The sequence below is a fragment of the Desmodus rotundus genome, chromosome 5 (genome assembly GCF_022682495.2).
Source record: "Desmodus rotundus isolate HL8 chromosome 5, HLdesRot8A.1, whole genome shotgun sequence".
Lineage (NCBI taxonomy): Eukaryota > Metazoa > Chordata > Mammalia > Chiroptera > Phyllostomidae > Desmodus > Desmodus rotundus.
In genome coordinates this window covers 8111889-8125925 of record NC_071391.1, presented here as the reverse complement: position 1 = coordinate 8125925, position 14037 = coordinate 8111889, and the positions used below count along the sequence as shown (strand labels likewise).

General features: G+C 56.5%; 1 protein-coding gene across 2 annotated transcripts; it reads left to right on the top strand.

Annotated features, from left to right (window-relative positions):
* Positions 1-25: 25 nt before the first annotated feature.
* Positions 26-12722, top strand: TKFC (triokinase and FMN cyclase). 2 transcript variants are annotated; one of them, XM_024574264.3, is made up of 18 exons: positions 26-238; positions 1427-1500; positions 4082-4271; positions 5198-5308; positions 5410-5591; positions 7324-7402; positions 7666-7755; positions 8374-8408; positions 8485-8569; positions 8667-8756; positions 9295-9411; positions 9617-9736; positions 9896-10033; positions 11209-11315; positions 11419-11522; positions 11658-11691; positions 11796-11885; positions 12161-12722. In XM_024574264.3, the coding sequence occupies exons 2-18, from the start codon at positions 1498-1500 to the stop codon at positions 12320-12322; spliced, it is 1737 nt and encodes a 578-aa protein (XP_024430032.1). In that variant the 5' UTR covers positions 26-238; positions 1427-1497; the 3' UTR covers positions 12323-12722. The 2 variants fall into 2 exon arrangements, with proteins under 2 accessions (XP_024430032.1, XP_053779590.1); XM_053923615.1 differs by having other exon boundaries at positions 26-331.
* The last annotated feature ends 1315 nt before the right edge of the window (positions 12723-14037 follow it).

Genomic DNA, 14037 nt, shown 5'->3' with positions numbered 1-14037 from the left:
CCCCCGGAGGCCCCGCCCCGTCGCTTACCGCCTGAGCCCGGGTACCCGGATGTGGGCGCCTGTTGTGGGTCTCTGTGGATCGGCGGCGTCATCTGGTTTGGTGATGGAGAAGTGAGGTTGGGCGAGTTGCGCCGACGCCCGCGAAGCCGTCAGAGTTGACTCGCCGACCTCAACCAGTGTCCGCGACCCTCATCCTAACCCAGGCCGTCTTATCCCATTCCGTTGCTCCAGAGCCCCGGTGGGTGTTCATTCTTTTGGAACCAGAACTGCAGAGGCCTGGAGAAGGAAGGGAAGTGACAGTAATTTGTGCCCCTCCCAGACTAGAACCAAGGTCCGTTCCTCCCTATCGTTAGCCCTCCCAGTTCCTCCAAACCCCGCCGGTACCCCCACTTGACCCTAGAATGGTCTGTCACCCTGCCTTACCTGGAGACTGGGGGGAACACCAGGAGGTTCACCTCTCCCCTTTGAACTGTTTTATTCAGACTTTGAAGGACCCACCAGTTCACTTGCCCAGCATTACTGGTGCCCCTATTGCTGTACAAATTCTGACCTCAAATACAAAACCCGAATTTCCCCAGTGAGAACCTTAATGACCCAGGAAAGCAGTTAGCTCTGCAACTTCAGGACACACCATATCACGCAGGCTCAGCCAGTAGGAGGAGGAGGAGGAGGAGGAGAACCACGTGATACAAGCCTCATTTTACAGACGAGGAAACTGAGGCTCTGGGGAGTTGGTTTACCTAAGACCCCCCAGTAAGTCAGAGGCAGAGCTAGGCGCAGAGACAGGTTTGGATTTTTTTGCATTGCAGACGCATACAGTGAGCCCACAACCTTCAGTGACCCCCGAGACACCTCTGAACCAGGCTGAACTGAAGGGACCTGAAACGTCTTTGGGGTTTACATGTGTTGTTTCCCACACCAGGGAGTCTGCCTGACTTTGGAGGCATTGGGTTATCTGCAGAAAGAACACAGGCTTGTGGAAAGAATAGACATGGGTTTAAGTCCTGGCTCTTACTAGCATGACCTTGAACAAGTCACTAGAGCTCTCTGTGTCCGTTTCCCAGAAGTAAAGTTCTGGGAAGCAGACGCAGGCCCAGTTGCCTTCAAGTGTGTGAAGAGCTTTGTAAACTTACTCAGTGCGTGCGATGCTCACAGAAGAGATGAAGTCACTCTTTGTGCCACTTTACTGCTGGGAGACGTGGGTGCTGCTCTGGGGCGTAAAGGCAGCCCTGTGCCTAACATGGCTAGATCTGTCTTCTGAATCTTGGTCAGCCCCACGCTCTTGTCCATCCCCGGCCCATGTTCTGGAATTTAGACCTGGACCAAAGTCTGGGGCCGTTCCCTAGTTACTAGGGCCCTGGGAGCGTGATCGTGCCAGTATGCTGCGAGTGCCTTTGGCAGCATGTATGCGTACCCTCTTCTGCAGGTGCTGCTGCCACCCTCGCTGTGCTCAGACCCAGGGAGCAACCACAGGATTGCCCATCCTCTGGCCCCACCATGGTGAGTCTCATGAGGGCCAGGGTTGGGGAAGGACATTGTTGGTTTGGAGCAGTGGGGGGTTGGGGGACATGCCAACCCTGAGCCTGCTGGAGTTTCTTACACACTGACCAAGAGGTGACTTCTAAGGTTCAGAGAGGTTAAGAGAGAGGGTCCGTCTCAGGGCTTGGTCCCTGCTTCCCTCCATTTCCCAGCCAGTCCCAGCCACACCTGGGGCTGCGGACTCTGAGTCCCTCCAAGGTCCATCTGCCTCCGGTGTGGGTCATGTCTTTAGATTAGAACTTTAACAGTTACCTATTCTGTAATAGACACAGTATCAGTCACAGAAGCAGCCATGAAGAGGGACCTGGTTCCTGTTCCTGAGCCTGGGCATGTGTGGCTGGTCCCATAGGTGGAAACTACACTTTGGAAGCTTAGTGTGCTCAGCATTGCTCCATGTTCACTCTAGAGCTGATGTGAGTGAAAGCAGGCCTTGGACAGACCTAGGTTCAAATTTCAGCCTGCCACTGTCCAGCTGTGGGACCTCCTACAGAGACTTGCCCTCTCTGAGCCTCTTTCTCCTTGCAGTATGAGGCAGATTAAGGCCTGCCTCCAAGTGGCTGTGAGGTATTTATCAGACCAGAGCCCTGGGGCCTTGCACAGTGCCTAGTCAACTTCCTTTCCTTTTCCGTTCCCTCAGACCACTGGGAACCAGGGGTGGCCCTGGTCCCAAGCCCTCCTCTGACTCTGGTATAGGAACGGTTGCAAGTTCCAGGCAGGATAGGCTGTCCGTGATGGCAAGGGGTCACCGTCTTGGAGACTGTTGGCGCTGAAGGCTGGGCTTAGAGTTGAGACCAATCACAACCTCACTGCATATCCAGTCCCTGGCAGGCTCTGAGAGCTACAGGCCCATGCCCTTCCTAGGGCAAGACCTCCACCACTCCCAGTCTCCCTTCCACCCCTGGGGAAAGCTGCATGATAAGGCCAAAATGGAACCAGCTTTGGAGCCAGGCAAACCTGGACACTTGCTGGCTGTGTGACCTTGGGCAAAGTCACTTAACTGTACAGCAGTTTCCTCATCAGGCTAATCTTTCCTATACAGGGTTGGTGGGAAGATTAAATGAGACCTGTGCAAAAGCACTCAGAGGCAATCTGGCTCTCAGTCACTGCTGGGGAGTGGAGCTGAACAAACTCATTATTCTGCTCTCTCCCTATTGACCTGGGCTTGTCACCTTCGGTGAAGCAAGTGGCTTGGCTCTGGCCCCTGCCAGACCCAGGGAAGATCGAAGTTAACACAAAAGAACCTGCTGCCCACAGGCTTGAGGAGGGAGCCTCTGGAGGTGCACCTTACTGGAACCTGGCTCAACTGCAGGCTGCCTCCAGGGCCACCAGGTGGCACTGGGAGCCTGGCCCTCTGAGTCCCTTTGGGCCCCAGTCTCACTGAAACAAAAGCAGGAGCTGCATTGGGTCTGCAAACCTCCTTTAGCTAGCTCCAGCTTTTTGAAAAAGGAAGTAGCTCCTTTTTATTCAATGTTTACTATATGACAGGCATACACCCTGTTAAGTCCCCATTTTGCAGAGGTGTGTTTACTGAGTTCTCACTACTGATGGAGGCAGATGGGATTTGAGCCCAAGTGCTGGTGCCTGCAGAACCCAGATCCTTAACTGCTCTAGCCCCATGCCACCCATTTCTTCTGGCACCCCCGCGTCATCTCAGCTATAGCTCTCTGGCCAGCCTGTCCATGATCCTCCCACCTGAGGCTCTGGGTGGCCAGATGCCTTCATCTGCTTGTGAGGCTCCACCTACCTCTCCCTCAAGGTTTCTGGTAGCTCAAGCCATTCCGTCTTGCTTCCTGGCCTGGCCACCCTACTATTTCACACCTCCAGACCGTGGCGTATACTCTCCCTCTACCTGCAATATACCTTCCCGATGTGCCCCTCACTCCCTTTCACCTACCTAACTCCTGCTTACCCTTCACAATGACTTCCAGGATCCACTAAGAAGGCTGAGGTCCCTCCTCTGTGCCCCTGTGGCACGTGCACAGATCTCTGGTGTAGCACTTCCCACAGCGTGTGGAAACGATCTCTTTGTTTTCCATCAGGGCGGGACCAGCGTTCTACCCTGTCCTTAAACACAGAGCCAAGCTCTGGGCCTGGCGCTGCAACAGGCTCAGGCAGCATAGTTCGCCCCCATCAAAGGTCCACGTGGAACAAGTGGGTGTGGCCCTGTTTGGCCCCTCCCCCTGGCATAGGAGCCTCAGCCTGGGGCTGCTCCTTCTTTGACAGAAAAGGGCTGTTGGGCCCCAGTCTTATTAAGTGTTTTGTACTCAGTATTCCAGTCCCCCATTTTCTTTGCATCCAAGCCATTCTTCAGGATACATTTAAGTCATGGTTCAAAAAGTTTCATAAATTGGGCAAAGGATAAAAAGATGCAAATAAAGAAGAGAACTCATAGAAATAAGTACCTGATAAAATGACACCCATTTTTGTGTGTCCCTGGAGTTCCTGAGTGGGCGTGGAAGAGGGGTCTTGGCCATAGCTCTGTGACTGGGCAGGGTGGGGGCCAGATCACACCTGAAACCTCCTCCTTGCTCCTCTCCCCTAGACCTCCAAGAAGCTGGTGAACTCGGTGGCAGGCTGCGCTGATGATGCCCTTGCTGGCCTGGTGGCCTGCAACCCCAACCTGCAGCTCCTGCAGGGCCACCGTGTGGCCCTCCGCTCTGACCTGGACAGCCTCAAGGGCCGAGTGGCCCTGCTGTCAGGTGGGGGCTCCGGCCATGAGCCTGCCCACGCCGGTGAGTACCCCAGGCCAGAGGTAAGGATGGGTGTTGAGCAGAGTGGAAGGGGGCTCTGGGGAGATCTTCAGAGCTACTAGGAGGTCCAGAGCCCAGCCAGCTGGAAACGGGGTGCTGGTTCCCACTGTCCCACTCTGGGCTGTGATTTGGGGCCAGCTGTGGCCTCTCTCTGGGCCTCAGTCGCTATAGCTCATAAAAGTAAGAGGTTGGGCCAGACAATCTCTCAGGCTCTTCCAGCTCTGAGAGTCAGTGATTCTGTGAACCCTTCTGACCTTCCAGCTGACCCATCACCTCCTCCATGAAGTCCTTCTGACTCTTCCAGCCTAGAGCAACATCTCTCTTCTGAATTCCCACCCTGCATTTTCACATACAGCTTGAACAGTCCTGGAATTTTTCCTGTTCAGTGCGAGGCATGTGACCTCTCCTTCAGAGCTCCTGGGAACTGGGACCAGGCTTTCTATCCTCTGTACTTTTCCTGTCTCCCTTTGGCAAGTCCTTCCATCCCTTCAGCAAACATTAACGAGCACCCGCTGTGTGCCTGGACTGCCCTGGGCACTAGGGATGCAACCGCGAACCAGACAGACAAGGTGCCTATTCTCATGGACCTTCTGTTCTCCTCTGGGGAGACAGGTAGTAACTAGGTAAACACACATGTGAAAGAGATCATTCCAGAGTGGGTGCGTGAGGCCATGGAGACAAGAAAGCAGAAGAGGAATGGCGAGCCATGGAGCTGGGTGGGTAACAACTTCAGTTGGGAAGTCAAGCAAGGCCTGTCCGAGGAGATAACTCCTGAGTAAAGATCCGTGGAAAGCAGTGCAGGTGCTTGTCTGGCATCAAGCACACAGTGGGGCTCACCACCCCGTGAAGCTCAGGAGTGTGGGAAAGCCTGGGTTCGCACCCAGCATCCTCCCTCCACCCATCTCCAGGTTTCATAGGGAAAGGGATGCTGACGGGGGTCATTGCGGGAGCTGTGTTCACCTCCCCGGCAGTGGGCAGCATCCTGGCAGCCATCAGGGCAGTGGCCCAGGTGGGCACAGGTAAGCCTGGCGTGCAGGAGGGGCTGCTTCCTGGAGGACCAGCTGGGGGTGGGAGTGGGGTGGGGAGAGGCACTGATGGGGCCCACTGGCTGCTCCTGCAGTGGGGACCCTCCTCATCGTGAAGAACTACACTGGAGATCGCCTCAATTTCGGCCTGGCCAGGGAGCAGGCCCGGGCTGAGGGCATCCCCGTGGAGATGGTGGTCATTGGGGATGACAGTGCCTTCACCGTCCTGAAGAAGGCCGGCAGGCGGGGCCTCTGTGGCACCGTGCTCATACACAAGGTGAGGCTCTCCACCAGGATTCGGGCTGGCCACCCCTCCCAGCCTGCTGTCTCCTGGCAGCACCTGGTACCTGGACCTCTCCAACTCCCCGCCCCTTAGGAAGCCACTGCTTCCTCAGTGCTCCCTGATCCAGGGAGGCCCCACATCCCCACCCCTAGCTAAGCCCAGCCCATGAGCATTCTCCCAGGCCCTTCCCATCTGTTCCCCACATGCAACCTTTGCCCTGTCCCAGTGACCTTATTCCCAAATGCCTCTGCAGCACACAACCTCCTCAGAGACCTGCCCCTCATGCCCCAGCCTTGGCTCGGCGCTCATCTGCTGGTGCCCAGGTAGCTGCAGCTGTCTCCTCACTTGACTTCCCTGCCTTCCTCCTGCTTGCCCTTTCAGTCTGTTCCCACTCTTCCCTAGAGGTGTCTTTTGAAAATATGTGTCTGATCAGGCTGCTCGCCTGCTGAAAGCCCTCCAGGGTTCCTATAGTCAGTCCAGGCTCCTTGGTCTGGTGCCCACCCCACTCTTGCTCCTTCTCCCTGAACTTTCCAAGTTCATCTCCCATCACCCCTACCATGCTCTTATGCTCCATTAATACCACTTCCCTGTACCACCTGGCTGCAGCTCACCTCTGGGAGCTTTTCTCATGCTGTATCAACAGCCTTGGAAGTCCTTTCTCCTGGCTAACTGCTACTATTCCATCAAGGTCCAGCTCTGATGTCTCCCCATCTGGGAGGTTTTCCCTCCCACTGCACTGAACTGGTTAGGAGCCCCTCCTTGGTGCTCCCATCACACCCTACCATGAACCCTTCCACTGCATTTGCCACCTTGCATGGAATTTGTGTGTCTGCTTCCCCAAATGCTCCCCAGAATGAGAGTTCAAGGAAGGGACTGTGACTTAGTCACTTTTTTTTTTTTTTCATCTCAGCACATATTAGATGCCCAGCAAAAAGTAGGTGGGTGGGTGGGTGGATGGGTGAGTGGATGGGTAGGTCTAGGTGAGTGGATGGATGGGTAGGTGGGTGGATGGGTGGATTGATGGATGGGTAGGTGGGTGAGGGGATGGATGGATGGGTGCATGGGTAGGTGGGTGAGTGGATGGATGGATGGGTGAATGGGTAGGTGGGTGAGTGGATGTATGGATGGGTGCATGGGTAGGTGGGTGAGTGGATGGATGGATGAGTGGATGGGTAGGTGGGTGAGTGGATGGATGGATGAGTGGATGGGTAGGTGGGTGAGTAGACGGATAGATGGAAGGGTGGGTGGATGGGTAGGTGGGTGGGCAGATGGGTAGGTGGGTGAGTGGATAGATGAATGGATGAATGAGTGGATGGGTAGGTGGGTGAGTAGATGGATGAATGGATAAATGGGTGAGTGGATTAGTGGGTAGGTAGGTAAAGGGAGCCAGTGTATATGCCCTGGAGAAAACGCTAGACTAGGAATCAGGAAACTGGCCATCACATCAGCTAGCTGTGTGACATTAGACAATTTGTCTCCCCTCTCAGGGCCCATTTCTCCATTTGTAAAGTACCTTCTGGTGCCAACACACTGGGGTTCTTAACAGTTCATGGCAGGTACATTGTGAATATAGAGCCGCACTGTTCTGCCCTAAGCGTGACGGGCCAGGTTGATGTGCCCCCTCCCCCGCCCCGGCCAACTAGAAACTCAGTCCCATCTTCTCTTCAACCCTCAAGTGCTACAGTGACTCTTTGCCCATTGGGGGCTTATTTCTGTGTGGGTACAGGTGGCAGGTGCCCTGGCTGAGGCAGGTGTAGGGCTGAAGGAGATCACAGAGCGGGTGAGCATGGTTGCCAAGGCCATGGGTAAGTTCCAGCCCAGGGACTGGGAAGTGGGGAGGGAAGAGGAGGCTGACCTTGGAACTAGGAGCAGGTTCCCAGCAGCTGTGTAGGAAGGCTTGCCAGGGGCAAAGGGAAGGTCTCCCTGGGGGACCCTCGGGGACTGGTAGCCTTGGGCCCCAGAGCCAGGTGTCTCCTCCATCGGAGATGAAGGGGCTGCCCTAATGCCTGCTGTGCTGACTGATGCCAGCAGCTGAGGGGTCATCCCATGCATACCTGGTTTCTCATAGGAACCCTGGGAGTGAGCTTGTCCTCCTGCAGTGTCCCTGGTTCCAGACCCACCTTTGAACTTGGAGCTGATGAAGTAGAGCTGGGCCTGGGTAAGCTGGTGGCCACCCCTGTTCCACCCATGTCTGTTCCCTGGGTTCTACCCATATCTTAGGCCCTGGACCATCTACCGGCTCTTCTCAGGTTACCTGGAGCTGTCACCTAGGTGGTTTTGATGTTTTTAAATGGGCACTTGAAGCCCTTCTGGCCCAACCTGCCTGATTCCTACCTGCTTTGCCATCCATACCCATGGCCTCAGCCACGTGAGGCTCTGCACACTGGCCACCTCCCTGCCTTTGCCCCCATCCTTCCTGGGTCCTCTGCCAAAATGCTGCCCTGCTTTCCAGGGCCACTCAGAGGCCACCCCAACTGCAGCGCTTTCCCTGTTTCTCCTGTGCTTCCCACGTGATGGGCAGAGGCCTATGCTTCTTCACTGTGACTGCCTCTGTTCAAAGCTACTTAACTCGTTAAAATTCAAGCTCCTGGCCACCTCTACCACCAAGCCACAGCTCCTGAAGAGCAGACACAGTGTATTTTTCATTATTCTGCCCATTTCTACTGCACTCCCCGTATATACGGCACCTAGCCTAGCACTGAGTAAATCTTGCTAAAAACACAGTGAGCAAATCCCCAGGCCTGAGTATGTCAGCAGTGACTATGTCTGTCCACAGGGATCCATGGGGAAGCTGGTGTGCACCGAGTAAAGGTAGGTGGACTCCTGGGGCCAGGCTGGTGAGAGGCCAGGGCCTCGGACACAGCTCACTCCTGGGTCCCCTTGGCAGATGGCAACCGCTGGCGAGATTGTGACACTCATGCTTGACCACATGACCAACCCCTCCAACGTGTCCCACGTGCCTGTGCAGGCCGGTGAGGGGCTGCCACGCCTTCTGTCTCCCAGCCCTCCCCCATGCCCCCCGGGTAAGGGAGCCCAGAGAGTCTCACCAGGTGTCACACCTGCTCCTAGGCTCCTCAGTGGTGCTGATGGTCAACAACCTGGGTGGCCTGTCATTCCTGGAACTGGGAATCATCGCTGATGCTGCTGTCCGCTCTCTGGGTGAGCCCCACCCTGGCAGGGGACCTCCCAACTCCCAGAGCTGCTTCCCTCCAGCCCTTGGAAGCCGAGGTGGGGTCTCGTGAAGGCCCCGAGCTTGGGCTGTGCCGTCCAGCGAGCCCGAGTGAGATCCTGACTCTGCCACCCAACTGCTGCAAGCAGGGAGCCTGGGCCTTGTCTGTAGAGGGGTCTGAGGTGACAGTGCCTGTCTCGTGGGGCTGTCGAGAGGATTAAATGAGACTAAACAAGCATAGCGTACTTAGCACAGTGCCTGGCACTGGGAGGCGCTCGGTAAATGAGCCCTAGATTACCTAGCTGCCCCTACAGGGGGGACTTTGCCAAGGAATGTGGTAATTTCGGGCATCACGGAGAAATGCCCTGAGCAGATCTGACCACCTCCCTCCTGTCCTCAGGGCCCCAGCTTCCAAAGCCCTTGTTTTTCTCTTATTCTGTTTATTTGATGCTGGAGGGGATGGGGACAGAGAGTGGGGTGGGAGGTGCGGTACTGCCCTTCCTACCTTCCTGTCCTTCGCTATCACAGAGGGCCGTAGGGTCAAGATTGCCCGTGCCCTGGTGGGCACCTTCATGTCGGCCCTGGAGATGCCCGGCCTTTCTCTCACCCTTCTGCTGGTGGATGAGCCCCTCCTGAAACTAATAGGTGAGACCTAGAACCTGAGGCCATCCACGTCAGGGCCGACCGTGACGGTCAGTCCCCATGAGTGGAGAGGCCCTTTCTGACCGCTCTGGACTTCTCCAGTTCTCACAGGACTGGGGGAGTTGGCATTAGGGTCCTCCCCATGGACAGCCCCACTTGACCCTGGCCAGCCAACCTCTGTCTGAGAGAGTCATCCTGCTGTCACTAGATGCTGAAACCACTGCATCGGCCTGGCCTCATGTGCCCAGGGTCTCTGTGACTGGGCAGAAGCGGACCAGGGCAGCCCCCACCACGCCCATGGAGGCCCCTGATTCCACTGCTGCAGGAGGTACCGAGTGCTGCTGCTGGGGCAGGTGGCCTGGGCCATTGGCCTGAGCCCCAAAGGGTGAGGGGTGTGCGGGGGCCCTGACACCCGTGTCTCCCACACCTTCAAGTTCAGCAGAGGGAAGGGCCAGGCATGCCTCTTCCTCACTGTTCTTCCCTCCAGCCTCAGCCCCAAAGCAGATGGTGCTTGTGTTGGAACGGGTGTGCAGTACCCTCCTGGGCCTGGAGGAACATCTGAATGCCCTGGACCGCGCTGCCGGCGACGGGGACTGTGGCACCACCCACAGCCGTGCTGCCAGAGGTTGGTGCCAGGGCCCCTCTGGGGTCAGAGAGGGGCTGGGGACACATCGATTCTGAGGTTTTGGCATTTCATGAACCAGAACAATTGCAAAAACACTTGGAGTACCGGTGCAGGTTGCCACGTTTCATTTTGCCAAGCACAGTCATTCACACAACCTAGCACCCCTTCCACCTATTCTCATAGAGAAAAGGCCCTTCTAACACTACACATATGGGAGGGTCGTTACTGTAGAACAAAATGTACCCTTTTGCAGCAAATAATAACTTTAGATTCAAAGGGGAGTCATTCTGTAGTTCTTATTTTTCTTGGCTCACCCGGACTAGTGAACAGTTAATTGTCCAGCATCATTTGGTCAAGAAAGATGTACTCAGTCCTGACCAGTGTGGCTCGGTTGGTTGGGCATTGTCCCACAAAGCGAAAGGTCGCAGGTTCCATTCCCGGTCAGGCCCCACGCCTGGGTCATGGGTTCAATCCTCAGTGGGGGCACATACAACAGGCAACCGACTGATGTTTCTCTTTTAAAGATTTTATTTATTATTTTTAGAGCCAAGGGAAGGGAGGGAGGAAGAGAAGGAGAGAAACATCAAACAGTTCCTTCTCGCATTCCCCCTCACCAGGGACCTGGCCCACAACCCAGGCACGTGCCCTGGCTGGGAATCAAACCTGCGACCTTTTGGTTCACAAGCTGACGCTCAATCCCCTGAGCCGTATCAGCCAAGGAAAAATAAAATAGTTTTTTAAAATATATTTAGTGCCTATCATGGGCCAGGCCTTGCTCTCAACTCTGGGTACAATAGTGAGCAAAGCAGATAAAAATCACTGCCCTCGTGGCTTGTGTTCTGGTGGGGAGACAAACAAGTAATCAGTAAAAGATAAAGGATCATAGTACAAAGCGGTGAGGAGGAAACTGAAGCAGGGAAGCAAGGTATAGAATGCCAGGTGAGGGGGGTCAGGCAGGCCTCTCTGCTGGGGGACTGCCGAGGTCGCTGTCAGTCGCCACTCCCCACTCCTCTCTGGACTGCACACTGGACATAGAAAGGGAGCCTTGGAGTCTCTCCATGGGGTTCCCTCAGCCTCTCCTGAGTGCAGGGCGCTTTCCTGCTGCCTGGCAGTGGAGCCTGGGTATTTGTTGGGAGGGTGGGTCTCTGAATTCCTCCCCATCTCTCTGCCTGCAGCAATCCAGGAGTGGCTGAAGGAGGGTCCACCCCCTGCCAGCCCTGCCCAGCTTCTCTCCAAATTGTCCGTCCTGCTGCTAGAGAAGATGGGCGGCTCATCTGGCGCAGTGAGTGCTAGCAGTTCCCAGGGACGGAGGGCTAGCACGGAGGGGTCCTGGACTGGCTGAGGCCCAAGCCAAACCCCAATGCTCAAATCCTGGTCCTCCCCAGCTCTATGGCCTGTTCCTGACTGCAGCGGCCCAGCCCCTCAAGGCCAAGACTGACCTCCCAGCCTGGTCTGCTGCCATGGATGCTGGCCTGGAGGCCATGCAGAAGTGAGCCAGAGCCCTGTGCCTTAGACCAGGGGTGGCCGGGTGGCGTGGTTGATGTCACCTGCTGCCAGCCAGGCCCTGTCCCCACCCCCAAAGTGATTCCCTACAGTGAACCTCACTTGTTCTCTTCCCCTGCAGGTATGGAAAGGCTGCCCCAGGGGACAGGACTATGGTGTGTATGGGCCCAGCCCTCCCCCCTTTTGCTTATAGAGGCCCCGAAGCCCACCCTCAATGGCAAGGCCTGTGCTGAACTCCCCTCTCCCTCACCTTGTCCAGCTGGACTCTCTGTGGGCAGCAGGACAGGAGCTCCAAGCCTGGAAGAGCCCGGGAGCTGATCTGTTCCCAACCCTAACCAAAGCTGTCACGGTGAGTGAGGCTGGGCCCAGCCACCCAGGGGAACAGGCCTGGAGCAAGTTAGTATCCTTCTTGTACCTCAGTTTCCACTCCGAAAAATGGAATCCTACCTGTCTCAGAGGGTGCTGTGAAGCTAAAGAGACAAATAGCGCCCCAACATGGTGTCTGGAGCATAGCAGCCCCTGAGTGAATGGGGACCCTGGGCCTTCTAGAGACAGGTGGGAGGTCACCTCTCTACCCTGGTGGCTTGTGTTTACAACCGCTCCTCCCGACCCCGGCCCCCCCAGAGCGCAGAAGCTGCAGCCCAGGCCACCAGGAACATGGAGGCCGGAGCTGGAAGAGCCAGTTACATCAGTTCGGCACGGCTGGACCAGCCAGACCCCGGGGCGGTGGCAGCCGCAGCCATTCTCCGCGCCATCCTGGAGGTCTTGCAGAGCCAGGGCGCATGACTGCTCCCTGGGCCTCGGTGCCTCTCTCATGGCGGTGCAGAGGTACCCACTGCCGTGTCCTTCCGCCCCCCAGCTGTCACCCTCCCTGGCCTCTCAGGCCCATCCTCTGAATCCAGCTTCCAGAACGGCTTCAGTGTAGAAGCTGCAGGCCCAGAGCAGGTTGCCTGCCTGTTCAGCACTGCCCTCTCCCTCCACAGGAAGGGTGGCGTCCTGGGGTCTTGGGGTCAACCCACTCTGCCCCCAGCCAGCTCTGGGCTTCAGCAGCGGGGCATTTTCCCTGGGTGGCAGCACAGCCTTTAACTGGCTTTGCTAACTCGGTCTTAAGACTCTCTGGGAAAGGCCCTCTGCACCTGAACCTGAGCCAGTGTGGAAGAACAAGCTAATAAACCACACTGACGCAGCAGAGCTTCTGCTTCCTCTGAGGGACCTTTTCCCAAGTGCATGGACAGGTGGCCCCACTGCTGCCCCCGGGTCTGAGACCCCGGCCCCCGCTGGAGATGGTCATGGCCCATGTCCTACCACCTGAGACCCAGAGGTAGGTCTGCACAGTGGGGTCGGCTCCCCAATCCTCCAGCAGGCCCCCAATCCTGTCCTCCCCCTGAAACACACACCAGCCCTGACGGTGGCTTGTCTCAGCACCACACCAAGAGAACCCACCGATCCTTCAGGAATCAAATGGGACACCAAGAGGGAGAAAACTACCCTAAGACTCAGTGGTGGAACAGAGACCGTGCCCAGGCCGGCCCCCGGGGTCACTAACGGCACTGCTGAGCCCAGTGCACGGTGGACAGGACAGCGCATGCCGACCCGTACTCCGTGCAGGGGACCAGTTACAGGGACCAGCGTCGGTTCCTGGTGCTGCCCCAGACCAGCTACAGAAACTCGGGCCTGTCATTGAGCCTCTTGGAAAATCAGAATGGTGCCCGTGTCATGGGGATGTGGAAAAGGATTCAAATGAACTGGCGGTGGAGCCCTCAGCTCGGTCCTTGGGTTCACCCACTGGGAGTGTGCGTCCAAGTCCTGCCAGGTCACCTGCTCCGCCACCAGGGGGCATCTACAGCTGGTCACACTGGGAGGGAGGGGCCCTTTCACTTACTTTGCCCCAACTGGACTGCAGGCTCCCTCAGTCCCCGGGCTTCTCTGCCCAGGGCCTCCTGTCCAGCAGCCACCCCATGGCCCCAACCAAAGGGTGCAGTGACCGGTGCACATAGAGGTGCTCACCCAGCAGCTGGGGAGGAGGCTCTGACATCAGACACCTGGCCTGTGGCCCCCACTCTGCCACTTCCTGGTTGGGTAACCTCAGGCGAGTCCCTTCTCCTTGTGTTTCAGATTATAGAGCAGGAGACATTTCTTTCTTGTGAAATAACAAGGTGCTCAAAGGCCATTCGATGCTAGGGGCATCCGCACACACCAGGAGCGGCACATGGCTGCACGAAGAGAATCATGTGGGTCTTCGGTGACTTCTGGCTCATCCTTCAGGTCTTAGGGTCAGAACTGTCCTGAGACTCTTACCTGCTGCCCAGAGCTCATTTCAGCACAATCTCAGCAAAAAAGGCTTTGACTCTTAAAAACATACTTAATGAAAATCAGGCTTCGTAAACAAGTGAAACGCCTACCCACGTGACCTACCATGTGACTGAGGTACCTGGCAGTCACCCCAATGGCCTTCAGTCAGTGGAGAGGGTCAGTCAGCCATCCTGGGGCACCTGGCCACG